Source organism: Cydia pomonella, chromosome 9, assembly GCF_033807575.1.
Source record: "Cydia pomonella isolate Wapato2018A chromosome 9, ilCydPomo1, whole genome shotgun sequence".
Taxonomy (NCBI): domain Eukaryota; kingdom Metazoa; phylum Arthropoda; class Insecta; order Lepidoptera; family Tortricidae; genus Cydia; species Cydia pomonella.
The window spans coordinates 4,956,482-4,971,763 of NC_084711.1; the positions used below are offsets into that span (position 1 = coordinate 4,956,482).

The window sequence follows — 15,282 nt, forward strand, 5'->3', positions numbered from 1 at the left end:
AGACTCGTTTCGTTCACATCTCGTTCGACTGTTTATTGGTGATGTTGTTTAAATTGATTTTAATAGAACAATATAATGGAAACGAGCATTAACTGTGGTATTTGAATGGAACTGTCACTGTCAGTGTCAAATAAGGAAAACAAAACATTTGAATTTTGAAAACTGAAAATAATTTTGAATTAATAAAGGAAAAAGTGTTTTTTTTTTATGAAAGCAGAAAATATTGGTAAAATGCAAAGGTTAAAAGTCGAGGAGCATGCTTACTTATCTGGGAGCGTGTTAAAAACTTTGTCACAAAATCGCATTACTACAATTTTAGAGTTTCTACAGGAGGATGCAGGAAAGTTATCAACTCTCACAAAATTAACTCTCCCTCAAGTCTTGGACATAAGAAACGCTATTTTAAACAAATATGCGGCTCCTTTAATAAACCTTGGTTCATTAAAACTTGATACTTTAGATAAAAGAAAATGTTTAAACACTGGTATTCTCAGGTAAATTATTATTTTCTATTATTCATTTGTTTTAAGAAATGCTATCCTTGTCTTACAGTTTTGTTTTTTCCCCAGTTTAGATACTGCTACAGGCGGTGGGATACCAATAGGCTATATTACTGAGTTGTGTGGTCTAGCTGATTCAGGAAAAACACAATTGTGCCTACAACTAGCCATAAACTGTGTGAGGAATTCTGAGGGTAGTGTACTTTATATAGATACGAAAGGAGACTTCTCTGCTGTGAGGGTACAGAAGATATTAGATGCTTGTGGCTATTCACATAAGGTATTTATAAAATTTGTACCATTAATATTATCTCAAAAGCAGTTTTACAGACCCTCTAGTGTAATACACAACATTTTCAACTTATTTCAGGAAATGGCATTGATAATGATCAAATTAAAAATAGTCCATGTATGGACAATGGAAGAGCTATTGGATTTCCTCAAGAAACTTAAAAACAAGACAATATGCATTGAAAACTTAGTTCTTGTTATAATAGATTCATTGCCTTCGCTGATATTTCAGTACCTTGATGATGATAATAAAGTTGGTAAGATGATTTTTATTTTTGCTAATGCTCCTAATATCCTAACATTCAGATGCATAAGCAAATAGAGGCTGAAAACTATTTACTTAAACTGAAATTTTTAGTCATTTCTTTATTATGAATAAATTATTTCCAGGTTTATCGTTTTTGAACACCTTTGTAAATTATGCAAGATACTTGGGCAAACACTTCAACTTAGCCGTTTTTTGTGTGAACATACAAACACGATGGGTGGACCAAGAAACTGCTGATCTGGAAGGTATATCCCTTGGCTTGTATTATCTTTAAACATATTTAAAAAAAATGTTAGCCATAGGTTTTTCGTTTATTTTGTTTTAGATGATGGGGAACAGGCTACTTCATATATGAAAGAAACTCATTACAATGAGAAAAGAAACCGTTGCCTTGGTAAATACTGGCAAACAATCCCAATGATGATTTTGTTCATAGATAAACAAGAGAGAAATTCTAATGATGAGTTTTCTCATATCCGTTTAAATATAACTGTGATAAACAATAGTCAACTCTCAGATAGAAGTAGCAATTGTTGTACTGTTATGTTAAATAATTTAGGTGTTACCGGATGTGTGTAAGTCTAGCTTATAAGGTAGTATTATTACGAATAAAATAAGTGTTTGGCAAAAATTTCATTTTTTGGAACAATCTCTTATCGCGGACTTTACTTTTCCTTCCACAGATAACTAAAACTCATTAGCTGGGTCCACACAGAGCGAGCATACGCGCTAGGCAATTTCCTCACGCACAATACGGCCAGTGTAGACGTGCCTTGGCCGAGACGACGCGCACGGGCGAGGAAAAAGCGCACGCCGCCTTGGCCGAGGCACGTCTACACTGGCCGTATCGGGCGTGAGTAAATTTCCTCGCCCGTATGCTCGCTCTGTGTGGACCCGGCTATTGAGACACTTAACAACGTCAAACACAATTAGGTTGCCTTGTGTTCTTATAGCCACTTCCTGTCTCCATTATCAGATCAACTCGATGATACCGTAATATTGAATGTCACCCGACTTACATATGTAAGCAAATTTTCAGTTTTATCGGAAACCGGGAAATGGATCAACTTGCAAGATTTGATTACAGTCATTACAGACAACGGGACAGGTGAAAGTAAATAAAAGGTTGTCATAAAATATAGTTGCATATTTTATGTTTTCATTGTGCAAGATAAAAATTGATACATAATATCAAAACAAACCTAATGTGTTTTCTGTAAAGTTGCGGTAGTTGCATCTCTTTCGTTAATATGTCAAATGAAAATGATGTATGACACTTATGTAATAACAATACGTAGTGATTATATGCTCTTTGGTTGGGTGTTTCAGTATAGTATATGATATGCAAGCTATGCAAGGTACTTAGAACTTGAAACAAAAGCGTACTTAGACTGCACGATTGGCTCGAATTCGTGAGTGGCACCGCTGAATTAGCTCTATTATTAGTACCCGTAAGGCACGTTCTTAGATATATATGACAATGGTTTATTGTGTATCAAACCCTTTATTTTCAATAAAAATTATGTATCGTGTACACTATCTTTGGAAAAATCAATTGTAGTCGTTGGATAGTTTTACATTTACATAGACAATAGACTTCTTCATTCATTCACCTCGCTTGCTGCTCATAATCTCATTCATTTTATTTTCGCACGCCTGACAGGCGCTGCGTGTCGTACTGTGATGGCTTTTAACACTTTTGTAAATTCAATATTTTTATGATATTTATGTGTTTAGTAACAATAGTCCTGTAATTTAATTTAAATCCATATTAATGTGCTTACACAAAATGGCGAACCAGACGCAGAAAATCGTCTATAAGCTAGTACTTACTGGAGGTGAGTGTCGTATTTAATTTAGCCTAATTTATATATATTTCATGTTGTAATTATTTTGTTTCTTAAGTTACAGTACAGTGGGTTGGCAATATCTCAGTGATTTTTAGGTATATCAGGTCAGGGGTAGTTGCCCCTCGGTAAAGTTAAATTTAAAAGCAACACGTGGAGCTCCTATTCTCCTAATTGAAACCATTTCATGAAATATTTTAGGACCCTGTGGCGGCAAAACTACCGGACAGTCTCGTCTATGTACATTCTTCGAGAACTTGGGATGGAAGGTGAGCATTTAATACACTCAATTTGTTTTATTTTTATTTATTTCTTTGCTTGCTATATTTGTCATTTAGCAATTAAAATCAAGGTTACCTTAGTTATGTGAACAAAATTTAATTGTTACAACTCAGATGTATTAATCATTTTTAAAGTTTCTGTCAATAGTAACTATAGAAATAGTGTCATTAATTCTTTAGAAATTTTTCAACAGAGATGTGCCAAGTTATTTTTAAGAATAAAAATTAATGACGTATTCGTATTGCACCTCTGTTTAATATTATCGTAAGCACAAATTCTTTATTCCTAATTTATAACAAAGTTCCCAATTATTTGGTGCATCTCTTTATTGATTATGTTATAAAAATTCGAAATTTAATCTTTGTAACAGGCCAACTGCTATTGCATACAATAGACAGTTGAATTTGTATTGTCTGTAAATGTGGCTGCATAGGTCATGTGGTTTTGGCTTCTCCATTTGGGGATCCACAAAGATCGTCGATCCACGTTGTGTTTATTTGCAGGTGTTCCGGGTGCCGGAAACGGCTACCGTCCTCCTCAGGTACGAAGTGTAACCTACACAAATTGATACAGTGCATGTTACGCGAAAATCGCGAAATGTATGCTTTGGGTTTCAAAATTGAACATTTGTCTCTTTTCTAATAATTTCCAAAATGGTTCTCAATTCAACTTGATAAGGTATTCCATGAGGCTAAATAATTGTGTTGTTTTGAAGCAATAGGTAACTAATTGTCAGTTGTTAACAAGACACTACTGCCAAAAAGATGCAAATACATATCAGCAATTTGTTGCCTTTGCTGAAAATTTCACAACTAATAAATCTTTGGAAATTGGTTTCTAAGAACAATTAATTATTTTAGCGCTTTGTTTTCTATAGTATTCATTGTGTTAATGCAATAGCAATATTGATAGTGAATTAAGTAGATAGGCTACTTTTATCATATTGAATACTGTGTAATCATTGAGTCATTAAAGTATATCAAGTGCCAAGGACAGCTTCATTTTCCGTAATTGCCTATTATTTGTTTGTTTTGTAGCTAGTAATACATAAACAAGAAACAAGTTTTATGCAAACAGAACATAATCATTTTGTATTTTGTTTGCATAAAACTTGATTTATGCAAACAGAACATAAAATGATTATGTTCTCTTATTTAAGGATTTGAAATCTACTTATACCTAATATTAATTTTAATCTAAATGTCATGTTAAATGTTAGTTTTACTGTTATTCAAGTTTGAAACCCAAACATTAAAACAATGCACTGATTTAATGCATATTTGGACTGCAATAAAAATGGTTCACTTTACTGTATTTTGAGTTTATTTCTGCCGATGCCGGTATACAATATTACCAACAGATGGTGATTTGTGAATCATCCCCTGTTATAATTTTGTATGCTTGCTCAATAATGTTGGGAATATTATTAAATATAATTTATACATAAACAAAACAGTCTAATAAGTCCATGAATATATCGAAATTTTATGTGTCTCTTTTATTTACAGTGGAGGGGTGAAGTTTGCAGATCTCACGCCAGATGAAGGTAAGTTAATTTTATTACACTTATAAGACAATAGTATGAGGTCCTTCATATTGATTTTCACTGTGACAAGGTACAAAATGGTTCAGAAATTAAATTCTTTGACTGTGCTTATACCATTTAGGCGCGACAGGCTATCAAAGTTAATAAAATTTATCAAATTCATTAAAACGACGTACTTTATTGTACCTATTTGTGATAACATTGTTTGCCAGACTGTTCATAAAGCTATTTTTTTGTTTTTAATTTCTTACAAAAGTAATTAATCATACCATGAAAAAACAACTTGAATATGTACTTACTAGGTGCATAGAAAAACCTACTTTCCAAGGATCCTAAAGTATGATTCTAAAACAGTAAAAGGTTGTCTAACAAACTTGTTTATTAGTCAATCATGTTTCTGTTTGTCACAGTCACGCTCATGTTCTTGTGAATATTGTACTGAACAATTGGTATTAATTCAGATTCGTTGTAAGATGCTATGAAGAGTTAATAGGTATGTACTTTCGTTACGTAGGGAAGGTACCAGCTAAGTTACAGTTGCTAGTAGTTATATCTGCATAACAATAAAAAACTCATTTCATTTATTAAATAAAACGACAGGAATCTGTGTTCTGTTGTCTTTGGAACTCTACCAATCTTAATTATTTACTAATACCTTAGTCTTTCATGTGAATTGTGAAATGCCGGCCGGAAATACTACAGTTCATTGTTTACTAAGAACTTGCCAAGATAAATCACAAGATTTTTCGCGGCATTGTCACGCCCTCCCGCCCGAAATAGTTTCCCTCCAAAATTGTACGTTGATCATGGATAAGCGCTATCGCTATTTAATACGTCATCCTTTACCTATCACATCACCTTCTCACCAGAAATATAGTCTGTTAAGCCATTTCCGTCAGTAGACAAAAGCGGCAAATTTAAAAAAAAAGTAGGCGTTATGGGTTATCGTTCCGTAGAAAATTTGATATTCGCGCCTTTTTCTACTGACAAACTTGTTTGACCGACTATAGTTTTTCTCGAAAACTTAAAGGAGCTACGTAACCATAGACGACCTTGATCATGGAGAGCTGCCATTTGCATAAAATACGCATTGGATATTTGATATTCAAATCAAAGTCAATGACCCTTGTTCGGCGAGCCTCGAGATCAAATCGTTGATAAGGCCGACCAATGCAAGAGTCAATTCGTAATTAGAGAAGTTTCGAAAGTCTTATTCAAGTTTTAAATTTATCTTTATCTTTAAAAACGTGCCTCGATAAACTTCTACGAGTATATTAGGTATGAGTAGTATAACTTAACTAGGTCCCTACATTCTTTGTTCTTTTTCTGTAGTCAGAGAAACTGGGCTATATATTTATACTATTTATTAAATTATACAGTGACCCTTGAATTATCCTCGGTGCGCAATGTCAACGAGTGTTGATTCCCAATGTCATTTTCCTCCCTTTCGATCAATAAGAAGGTTTACCCTTCGCATAATTTAACGATGTAAGATTGGAGAACGCGTTTCTAAATTCTTACAAGCAATTGCAGCTGCTTTTCTAAGAGTACCTACCTACTTTACGTTAATAATATCCGTTTTCAATGACCTCTATTTTGTGGCACAGATATTTTTTGCATGCTGCTCTACTCTTACGTTTGTCATTGACGTGAATCTGAATACTATGCGTCAATCAGGTCAGTTCAACTTAGGTCACTATCGCTTTCCTACTACATAAAATACCTTCAGCTAACCAGTAACCAGTGTAAGTACGGTTACTGATTTCGCATAGATATTACAGATCTCGAAGTCACAGTTATTCTGGTATGCCAGAAGCTAAGTGATGAGACAACTGTATTTATGAAGTCTACAATCAGTCCTTAAGTCACGCTTTATTTTAGCACATTACGTTTACGTGTAAAGTGTTAATTAAAGCCACAAGTAAAATTGCTAAGAGACCTAGTACAGTCCATACCACGAACTTAAGACGTTACAGACATGTGACATGGGATGGGTAGCGGCCATTCTCTGTGCCAAGTCGGTAATTGCATTTATATTGCGAAATACTGACCCGTTTACTACGTATACTATATTATTTTTGGATAATGATAAGTCTGTCCACTGTCCGTAAAGTCATTTGCAAGGGTTTTATTCCAAACGTCAAGCGAGTGACTAAGGAGATCAACTAGCATAACTGCGCTCTCCGGTTACGCATGGTCGTATACGGTTCGTTAGGTCACAGTTTCTTTGGTGCGTTCGCTTCGCGCGTTTTCTGTAAGCGTTTATAGGAACACCTCTGTTGTGCTATTATATTACTATTACCACAGCACTATCTTGCCTTCCCTTATAGATATCGATGTCACACTTTGTCTCAGACTCAATTAAAGTATTTTGGTTATACGATAACCCCTCCACGAGCCTGCCTATATCAGTTAAGAACGTGGAACTCGTTGTTCATGTTATTATAGCTTATAACCTTATAGATAAGAGATATAATTCATACGTATTCTCAATAGTATCCTCCCAGTTTCGATTTCATCTCTTGCATTGCCAAGTCATAAAGGCCGAAGTCTAGTTGACTTCATTATAATATGACGTTTAGCGTATAACGGTCGTAGCCAAATACATTTTTAATTTAAAGGAAGAAGTGTCTTATATGTTGTGCGTCATCATAAACCTATTTCACAAACTCGAGACTCAAAAATTATAATACAATTTATAAGTACCTATTATAGATATACATATGCTTTCCTAATGAGCGACACACGACGCCAGTGAGTTTAACAAAAGATAACGAAGAGTATGAAAATGGTTACAGATTCCCCTAAGTTTCCTAGCTATTTTTTTCTAGTCGTTACTGTTTGTTATAAATCCTAATATGTAGGTATATTTTTCTAGTTAACGTTTACAATCCTCATACCTATAATTCTCCAGTAAACGGCCGAAGAAATACATTTACCAGTAATAAAGACCCGAGTTATCTTATGTGACGCAATTCTGCGTATAATCCACAATTGTTAGCCGTTTTATTTCGGTTCCCGTCTCATCAGACTATTCTCAGCTAGCTGTTCCGAAGAGATTGCCAGCATTATACGCCGACGTCAAAAATATGTATACATTTTCGTATTACAAAGTAATATAAATCAAAATTGTTAAGATTTAGGTACATTATATTTTTACGTCATCTAACGGAGATTAGCGTCGAGGATCAATGGCTTCTGACCCAATTAGGGTTCACAATTCAGAATCTTAATTAACCTTTGAAACCTGGAGACACGATCTTTCTTTGAGTAAAATGTTCCAAATCCAGCTTCTTAATTAAAACTATTTATATTTAAAGGAATTTCATACAGCCTTACAGTTAAAACAAAGATGTTTCAATGAAATTAGTAGAAACTTAAGCAATCAATTATTCAGGTCATGCCTTAATTATTTTGTTTTTAAGCGAGGGCAGAGAGGGAAGCATCAGGCAACTCTTACTTTTTCAATTATTTATTTATTTAAACTTTATTGCACAAAAGAAAAACTTAATGTACAAAAGGCGAACTTAATGCCATGAGGCATTCTCTACGGTGCATTTAAAACTTGTTAAAAGAAATCGTTTTTGAAAGAATTAGAGTCCTAATTCACAATTATGTTGGGTATATTCGCGTAACTAGTGTACGCTTTTTAAATAACAAATGAGGGAAGTAGATAAAAAAAATATGTAATACTTTCCGTACGCGATTTAACCAGGCAAGCTATTTGCAATGTGTCAATGTGAATATTATCTATCTATCATTTATTTCTTATCACTAATAACTAACAGATGTGGTGGTATTTCTTATACCGTATCTTAGATTTAGAAAGTAAATCACGCACACGCTAGAGAATATGTCAGTGTCAAACTGGTGGTAATCATACGAATCTGCGGTTCTGCGGTATAGTATCCACCCACATTACTTACTCGTATTCGTCACGCGGAATATAGCAAAGGGTAGAAAATCCGAGTTGTTTACATAAACAAGAGCAATTTTACTCGAGAATAAATATTAGCATTCACTGACATAAACATGGAATAGCGCTTAGAACTAATACCTATCACTTTACATTTATAAAATGCATCGAAGCACTTTAGCTCGCGCCCTGCAACCCTGGAAATCTCCAACACCCCACACCCTCTTTTGAATAATACATTTTCCATCGTAATCTTCTTATAAAAATAGAACTAGCCTCGATGGTTTGCGGGATAGTTACGGGGCTTCCATGTTTTCACGTGAGCGTGTATGTGTGCGTGTGTGACGCTCATGGTCACGTTCACGGCGTGTCTTGAAATAAAATGTTGCAAGCACGGCGGACAATAATGGAATTGTTAAGCGGAGATTGAATTGCGCGCTTCTTCGATAGGTAATCTCATTTACAGGGTTTCCTGCTTTCACGATTCTTTATACCTGTTGAGAAAACCGAACTAAAACTCGCTTTAGCGTTCTCGCAACTCTGGTTTTTATGGAGAAAATTACAATTAAAACTCAGAATTTAATATTTGATCTACATTATCACCTGACATGGACACCCGCCAATCAATAAATTATTTCAGGCTCATCAGCCGTTATAAAAAAATATTACAAAAAAGGCACTTCTCTTGATTACATTGCAACATAACATAAATCACACATACTAAATCAATACATCGGACATGCCATTCCATCATCGAGGGCGCCAGGGCGCCTTGGTATCACGTAGTGTCCAACGGTTGAGCTCCAAATACTATCACTGACATTTCAAATGAGAATGGGTACAATAATGTCCCTAGCTATTTATACATGCCCTGCTTTGCGATTGATCTAGGGTGCATATGTGTTTACACCCGGTTGCATCCTCAGCTACAATGATTTTTTCCCTTCGCCTTGCGCGTTCTTCGCATCCAATCCCGCAATTATGTTTTTTAAAACCATCGGGACGCATGCCATTCATCGTAACGTTATGTCTTGCCAAAAATCTATTTTATACATGAAATTAATATTGAAAGCGCGTTGTAGAACATACCTATTAAAAGTGACGCCAGTCAACTCTGACCTAAACAAACTAAGTACGTCTTTTATTTTGCGAAACTAGCTATAAAATAAGGAAATGAGCGTGATCAAATATCCGAGGGAACCTCTTTGAATATAATATTTTTCATTTTAAATCTACCACGACAAACTTCAACCGACGCAAACACGTCAAGAGTGATTAATAATTACAAACTTCCTCGCGTTGTTTCACGCTCCCCTATGCCCGAGCCGAGCATATTGGAGCATACATAAGCTTCAGTCAGGCGTTGTTTTTACGTTACATTACCTTTGTAAAGTTTTATTCGGCTTGAAGTTACTTTGATTACGGATCGTTGTATTTATGTGTCGAGGTGGAGCGTATCAAAAGACGTGAAATCCATGCGGAATTAATTATAAATGACTAAGTATTTTATGAAAGGAATAACGACAAATTGATATAATAGGAAAGCTAAGAAAATATGGTTTGATATCATCTTCGCTCACTGGTGACTATAGAAACTCGAACAGGATACTTATTCCCATTTCCTATCCTCAGCTAGCCTTTATCTAGATTCCAGAAGATGTACCATTTTTGTAATATCAGTTTTGATTGAATATTACGATTTGATATTAGGTACCTGATACTTTCGTCAAATCCGTAATAGATAGATATTCTTGGGATTAAGAGACTGGTTTTGTCTGACTGAATAAAAGCAATAAAGCATTGTTTATGGCTCCCCCATCTGATCCCCATTTATTACTCGTAAATCCATGCTAGATACTGTTGGCAATAAATGTATCAGCTCTATTTACTAGTACAGCAGCGTCAAGATCCTCAAAGTTTATTTATCCTCATATTAGTATATTTGAATTAGCGTTAATATAAACAGTAACTTAACGTGTAAACGACGCGCGTTGCCAAAAATACTTTTTTTGTCGTCAAAATGTATCTAATCTTTTGACTATCATCATTCATCAAGCACCATAGTCACTTACTACTCTTTCACTTAGTTCTGTAAAATCACTATTTGCGTTGATATTAGTGTTGTTATCAATGTTCTCCACTTCCGTCTGTCAGACGTATGGGTTTGTGGGGGTAGTTATGTATGTGTTTATCTTTCACTCTATATTTAGATTTTGTGCATTGTGATTGTGACGCACGTTACGTATTAGCATAACAGAAGAATCGTTTTCATTTGAAACTATTGGTAAACCTAGGTATATATTATAGGTACGTAAATACCGTTAAAAATATGATTTAAGTTCTTTAAGAATTCTGCCTTCAGGCATTCTTGAGTTCTTAACGAGGTTGTAAACAAAAGGACACGCAATAGGTATTGAGAAATGTCATCGTATAATAATGGGGTTATTGACATAAAATTGGTTGAAGTAATGAAGGTTGCGCAGCCTGCATAGAACTATTAGACTAAATGAAAACGTGGTCAATCAACGTAACAAAAAGAATCAATTTGTATTATTAACAAAATGTTTACTTTTTCTGGCCTTTTATCAGTTTCGCAATCTGATACAGTTGAGGGACCTTGCGCTTGATTCCTATAATAAGCTTTCGAGCTACATTTGTTGTCGGTACATATACATACATATACCTATCATTTAACGGTAGACTTTTAACTTCTGAACAAATCTAAGTTTAAAGCTTATTTTCAGTTTATTATCATCTCTGTCTGTATAGTCTTATTTTACGATGTTCGCGATGTTCAATTATACTTAAAGGTTTTCCGTATGGTGGAAAACAATTTGCATCACGCAATCTTACAATCTAATTAAAAATTTTGGTGTACCCGATGATTGAGTAGTCGTAGTAACTGTATAAACAATACAGCTCCATCAAGTATAAGTACTTTAATTGTGAACGCTCCTATCAGTAATTTCCAATTATGACGCAAAAAACTACTGCAAGCAATTAGAACTAAATTTTTTTTTGGACAGAAACCATAGCTTATTTTACTTTTCATGTCACTGGACTTCAGAATGTATCTTTATTAATGATGTTGTAGCTCGAAGTGTTACAGGCGAAGTATGCCAGACGGCTTGCAAACGTTGCACCGCCGCGGCTGTGGCCCAGGCCACCCAGGGTAACAGCGGTGAGTTGGAACTTGGAACCCGTAACGAGCTAAGCCATATCAGTCTTAAATCCAAACCATTTATTAAGAGCTAGATTCGAGTAATCTAATCATGTTACGGATGAGTAATTGCATCGCACACTATTTCTTCTTGCAGTCGTATCATACAGCAGCTCATTTCATCATATACCTAAGACATGTGAGCAGTTTTTATATACTTCTAAAAAACAAGAAAGAAATAGCTCTAAGTGTCTTTTATATTAGGTTCGGCTTAATGCAATACCACTCTTCTTCTTCCTCGCGTTGTCCCGGCATTTTGCCACGGCTCAAGGGAGCCTGGGGTCCGCTTGACAACTAATCCCAAGATTTGGCGTAGGCACTAGTTTTTACGAAAGCGACTGCCATCTGACCTCCCAACCCAGAGGGTAATCTAGGCCTTGTTGGGATTAGTCCGGTTTCCTCACGATGTTTTCCTTCACCGAAAAGCGACTGGTAAATATCAAATGATATTTCGTACATAAGTTCCGAAAAACTCATTGGTACGAGCCGGGGTTTGAACCCGCGACCTCCGGATTGCAAGTCGCACGCTCTTACCGCTAGGCCACCAGTGCTTAACGCAATACCACTGCTTGATTATAACCCTTAGAATTAGCGGTAAAAGATCTGTGCGGCATCACTGTGGGAACCTAATTGGATGTGGAGATGCGCTGACTTCCAATTAGGAATAAATACTGCATATTGCACTGATTTCGTATCTTTTTCTAATTGTGTAATCGCTCAACTTTTTCGGACGACGCCGGGCAAAGGGTGGATGGGCTACAGTTAGTCAGGGAGGGTATATAATATAATTCTTCAATTATATAACCATGATTGCATAACTACAAGAAATCATGTGCGAACTTGCGAAGACTCCTAACGTAATTCTATGCTCTGTAAATGAATACCAACGATGCGTCTTAGCATTGTCGGCTACTGGGATTCGGTGTCCATGTCCGCTCATTATAGTCAGTATTTCTGTCATCATCATTAACGACGCCTTTGTTCTCACATGTGACACGTGTTTTATTACTTGTATTAGTTATCCACGAGTCGCCTAATGGATTGATCATTAGTCGTAGTCGTTACGCTAAAATTTGATAAGTTACAGGTGTTAATTGTTAGAAAACAGACAGGCTTACATTGTAGATAATTGAAGTTTTACGACTTAACCATACTAGGTACTTAACCCATTCATTGCCGACGCCTCATATTTTTACTCATCACGCAGTGCCGCCGCCTTCCACGCGACGACGCGAATTCGCGTCCGCGGCATTACGTTAACATTTCATGGACGCGAGTTCGCGTCCGCGGCATTAGGTTAACCTATTTCAAGGGCGCGAATTCGCGTCCGCGGCATTACGTTGTCAAGGACGCAATTTCGCGTTTTCGGCATCGTAAGTGAAATTTTTGCGCCTAAAAACAGTTTTTGTCGAAAACGTATTCAGTATAGACGTGACGGCCGTATACTTCAGACGTATATGAGTTTTTAATGGTTTTTAGTAAGATTATAAAAGTTAAAGAAAGTGTTTAAAGCAAGTGTTTAGATAATGGACAAAAATGGTAAGTATTTTGATATTGTTTTATGAAATATTTAGCAGTTCAGTTATTGATAATAGATAGATATAGGTATATATTATTAGTAATTAGATTAATATCATGTTTTTGCAAATTAGTATCAATATTTAAAAACATCACTGGTTGGAAACCTTTTCTTTATGTATAGTTATTTATTTATAATACGTGCATACATTATAAGTATTATTACGTTATAATTATAACATACACTACACATACATAATCTTGTGCCTTTATGCCCGAATTGCGGTAGGCAGAGTTACAAAATCAATAACAAACTTGAACAATTTCTTGTTAATTTTTTATAACCACATTATGCAGGGTTGCATTTACGACCGTTTGACGGAATATATATATATTTATATATTTTCACAATGATTATTAGTATATAACGTTCGTACGTATATATAGCACATAGAATAGAGTTCTCATTATGCAAATTGGTTTGCTACTTAGTAGAGTTCGTTTATATATGTTACACTTCCAAACACATTTTTTTACTTGTTTCTATTCTATATTCTAATATTTTGCTGATTTTAGATAATGATGTTCGTAAAGCTTTAGACATAGGCAACATGATGGTCGTTATAAAAAAAACAAATTGGATATTGCGAACGAGACCTTTCCCAAGCGATGATGAAGACAGCATCCCTCAAGAGAAGGATACGACAACACCACACGCAATTAATGAAGAGGCAAGTCAACGCATGTGTTCTTGTCCATGTAGACGAAATGTGATTGCAGTGGCTATAAGGAAGCGTTTGGAAAACATTCCTGGAGAGTACTTACTGGATTGTTTCAAAGAAATAGAAGAGGTATTGAATAAATATGAACGAGATTGACGAAATAAAACTACATATTGATTTGTAATGTAATAGTGTTGTTATATTAAAATTGGTTATGTAAACAATTTAGTTTAATTTTTAACAGATAGATAAAAATTTGCATATAGCCTTATAAGTTTTTTTAAATAAGTGTTTTTCTAGCAAAAACTATTTTTTCTAAATTACAAATGCACTGAATCCAAAAACCGAAGTATAATATTCTCCTTCAAAAAATAAATAAATAGTTGTTTTCTAGTAAAAAAAGCGGCCAAGTGCGAGTCGGACTCGCGCATGAAGGGTTCCGTACAATTTAAGACGTATTATAAAAAAATCTTCTTACTAGATCTTGTTCAACATTTTACCACTTTGGACACACATTTTACCACTTTGGAAGTGTCTCTCGCGCAAACTATTCAGTTTAGAAAAAAATGATATTAGGAACCTAAATATCATTTTTGAAGACCTATCCATAGATACCCCACACGTATATGTTTGTTGAAAAATTTTTTTTTTAAATTTTATGACGTATTAAAAAAAAAAACTACTCACTAGATCTCGTTCAAACCAATTTTCGGTGGAAGTTTGCATGGTAATGTAAATCATATATTTTTTTTAGATTTTTCATTCTGTTATTTTAGAAGTTACAGGGGGGGGGGGGGGGACACACTTTTTTTCACTTTGGAAGGTTCTCTCGCGCAAACTATTCAGTTTAGAAAAAAATGATATTAGAAACCATAATATCATTTTTGAAGACCTATCCATAGATACCCCACACGTATGGGTATGATGAAAAAAATTTTTTTTTTTAAATTTCATGACGTTTAAAAAAAAAACTACTTACTAGATCTCGTTCAAACCAATATTCGGTGGAAGTTTACATAGCAATGTATATCATATATTTTTTTTAGATTTTTCATTCTGTTATTTTAGAAGTTACGGGGGGGGGGGGGGGACACACATTTTACCACTTTGGAAGTGTCTCTCGCGCAAACTATTCATTTTAGAAAAAAATGATATTAGAAACCTCAATATCA

At 34.9% G+C, this 15,282-nt stretch overlaps 2 protein-coding genes across 8 annotated transcripts in view; both read left to right on the forward strand.

Moving 5' to 3' along the window:
- Nucleotides 1-10: 10 nt before the first annotated feature.
- On the forward strand, nt 11-1,715 carry LOC133521183 (DNA repair protein RAD51 homolog 4). The gene is made up of 5 exons (XM_061856009.1): nt 11-494; nt 570-780; nt 871-1,048; nt 1,182-1,304; nt 1,385-1,715. The coding sequence occupies exons 1-5, from the start codon at nt 208-210 to the stop codon at nt 1,636-1,638; spliced, it is 1,053 nt and encodes a 350-aa protein (XP_061711993.1). The 5' UTR covers nt 11-207; the 3' UTR covers nt 1,639-1,715.
- A 967-nt stretch (nt 1,716-2,682) lies between these two features.
- Nucleotides 2,683-15,282, forward strand: part of LOC133521181 (TRPL translocation defect protein 14) — a 37,111-nt gene continuing 24,511 nt past the window's right edge. For 3 of the 7 annotated variants that reach the window (XM_061856005.1, XM_061856001.1, XM_061856004.1), the window contains exons 1-5: nt 2,683-2,897; nt 3,108-3,175; nt 3,692-3,729; nt 4,697-4,734; nt 11,745-11,831. In XM_061856005.1, the coding sequence (XP_061711989.1) occupies nt 2,834-2,897; nt 3,108-3,175; nt 3,692-3,729; nt 4,697-4,734; nt 11,745-11,831 (295 nt within the window). In that variant the 5' untranslated portion in view covers nt 2,683-2,833. The remainder of the gene's footprint in view (nt 2,898-3,107; nt 3,176-3,691; nt 3,730-4,696; nt 4,735-11,744; nt 11,832-15,282) is intronic. The other 4 variants (XM_061856000.1, XM_061856003.1, XM_061856007.1 and 1 more) reach the window with 4 other exon arrangements.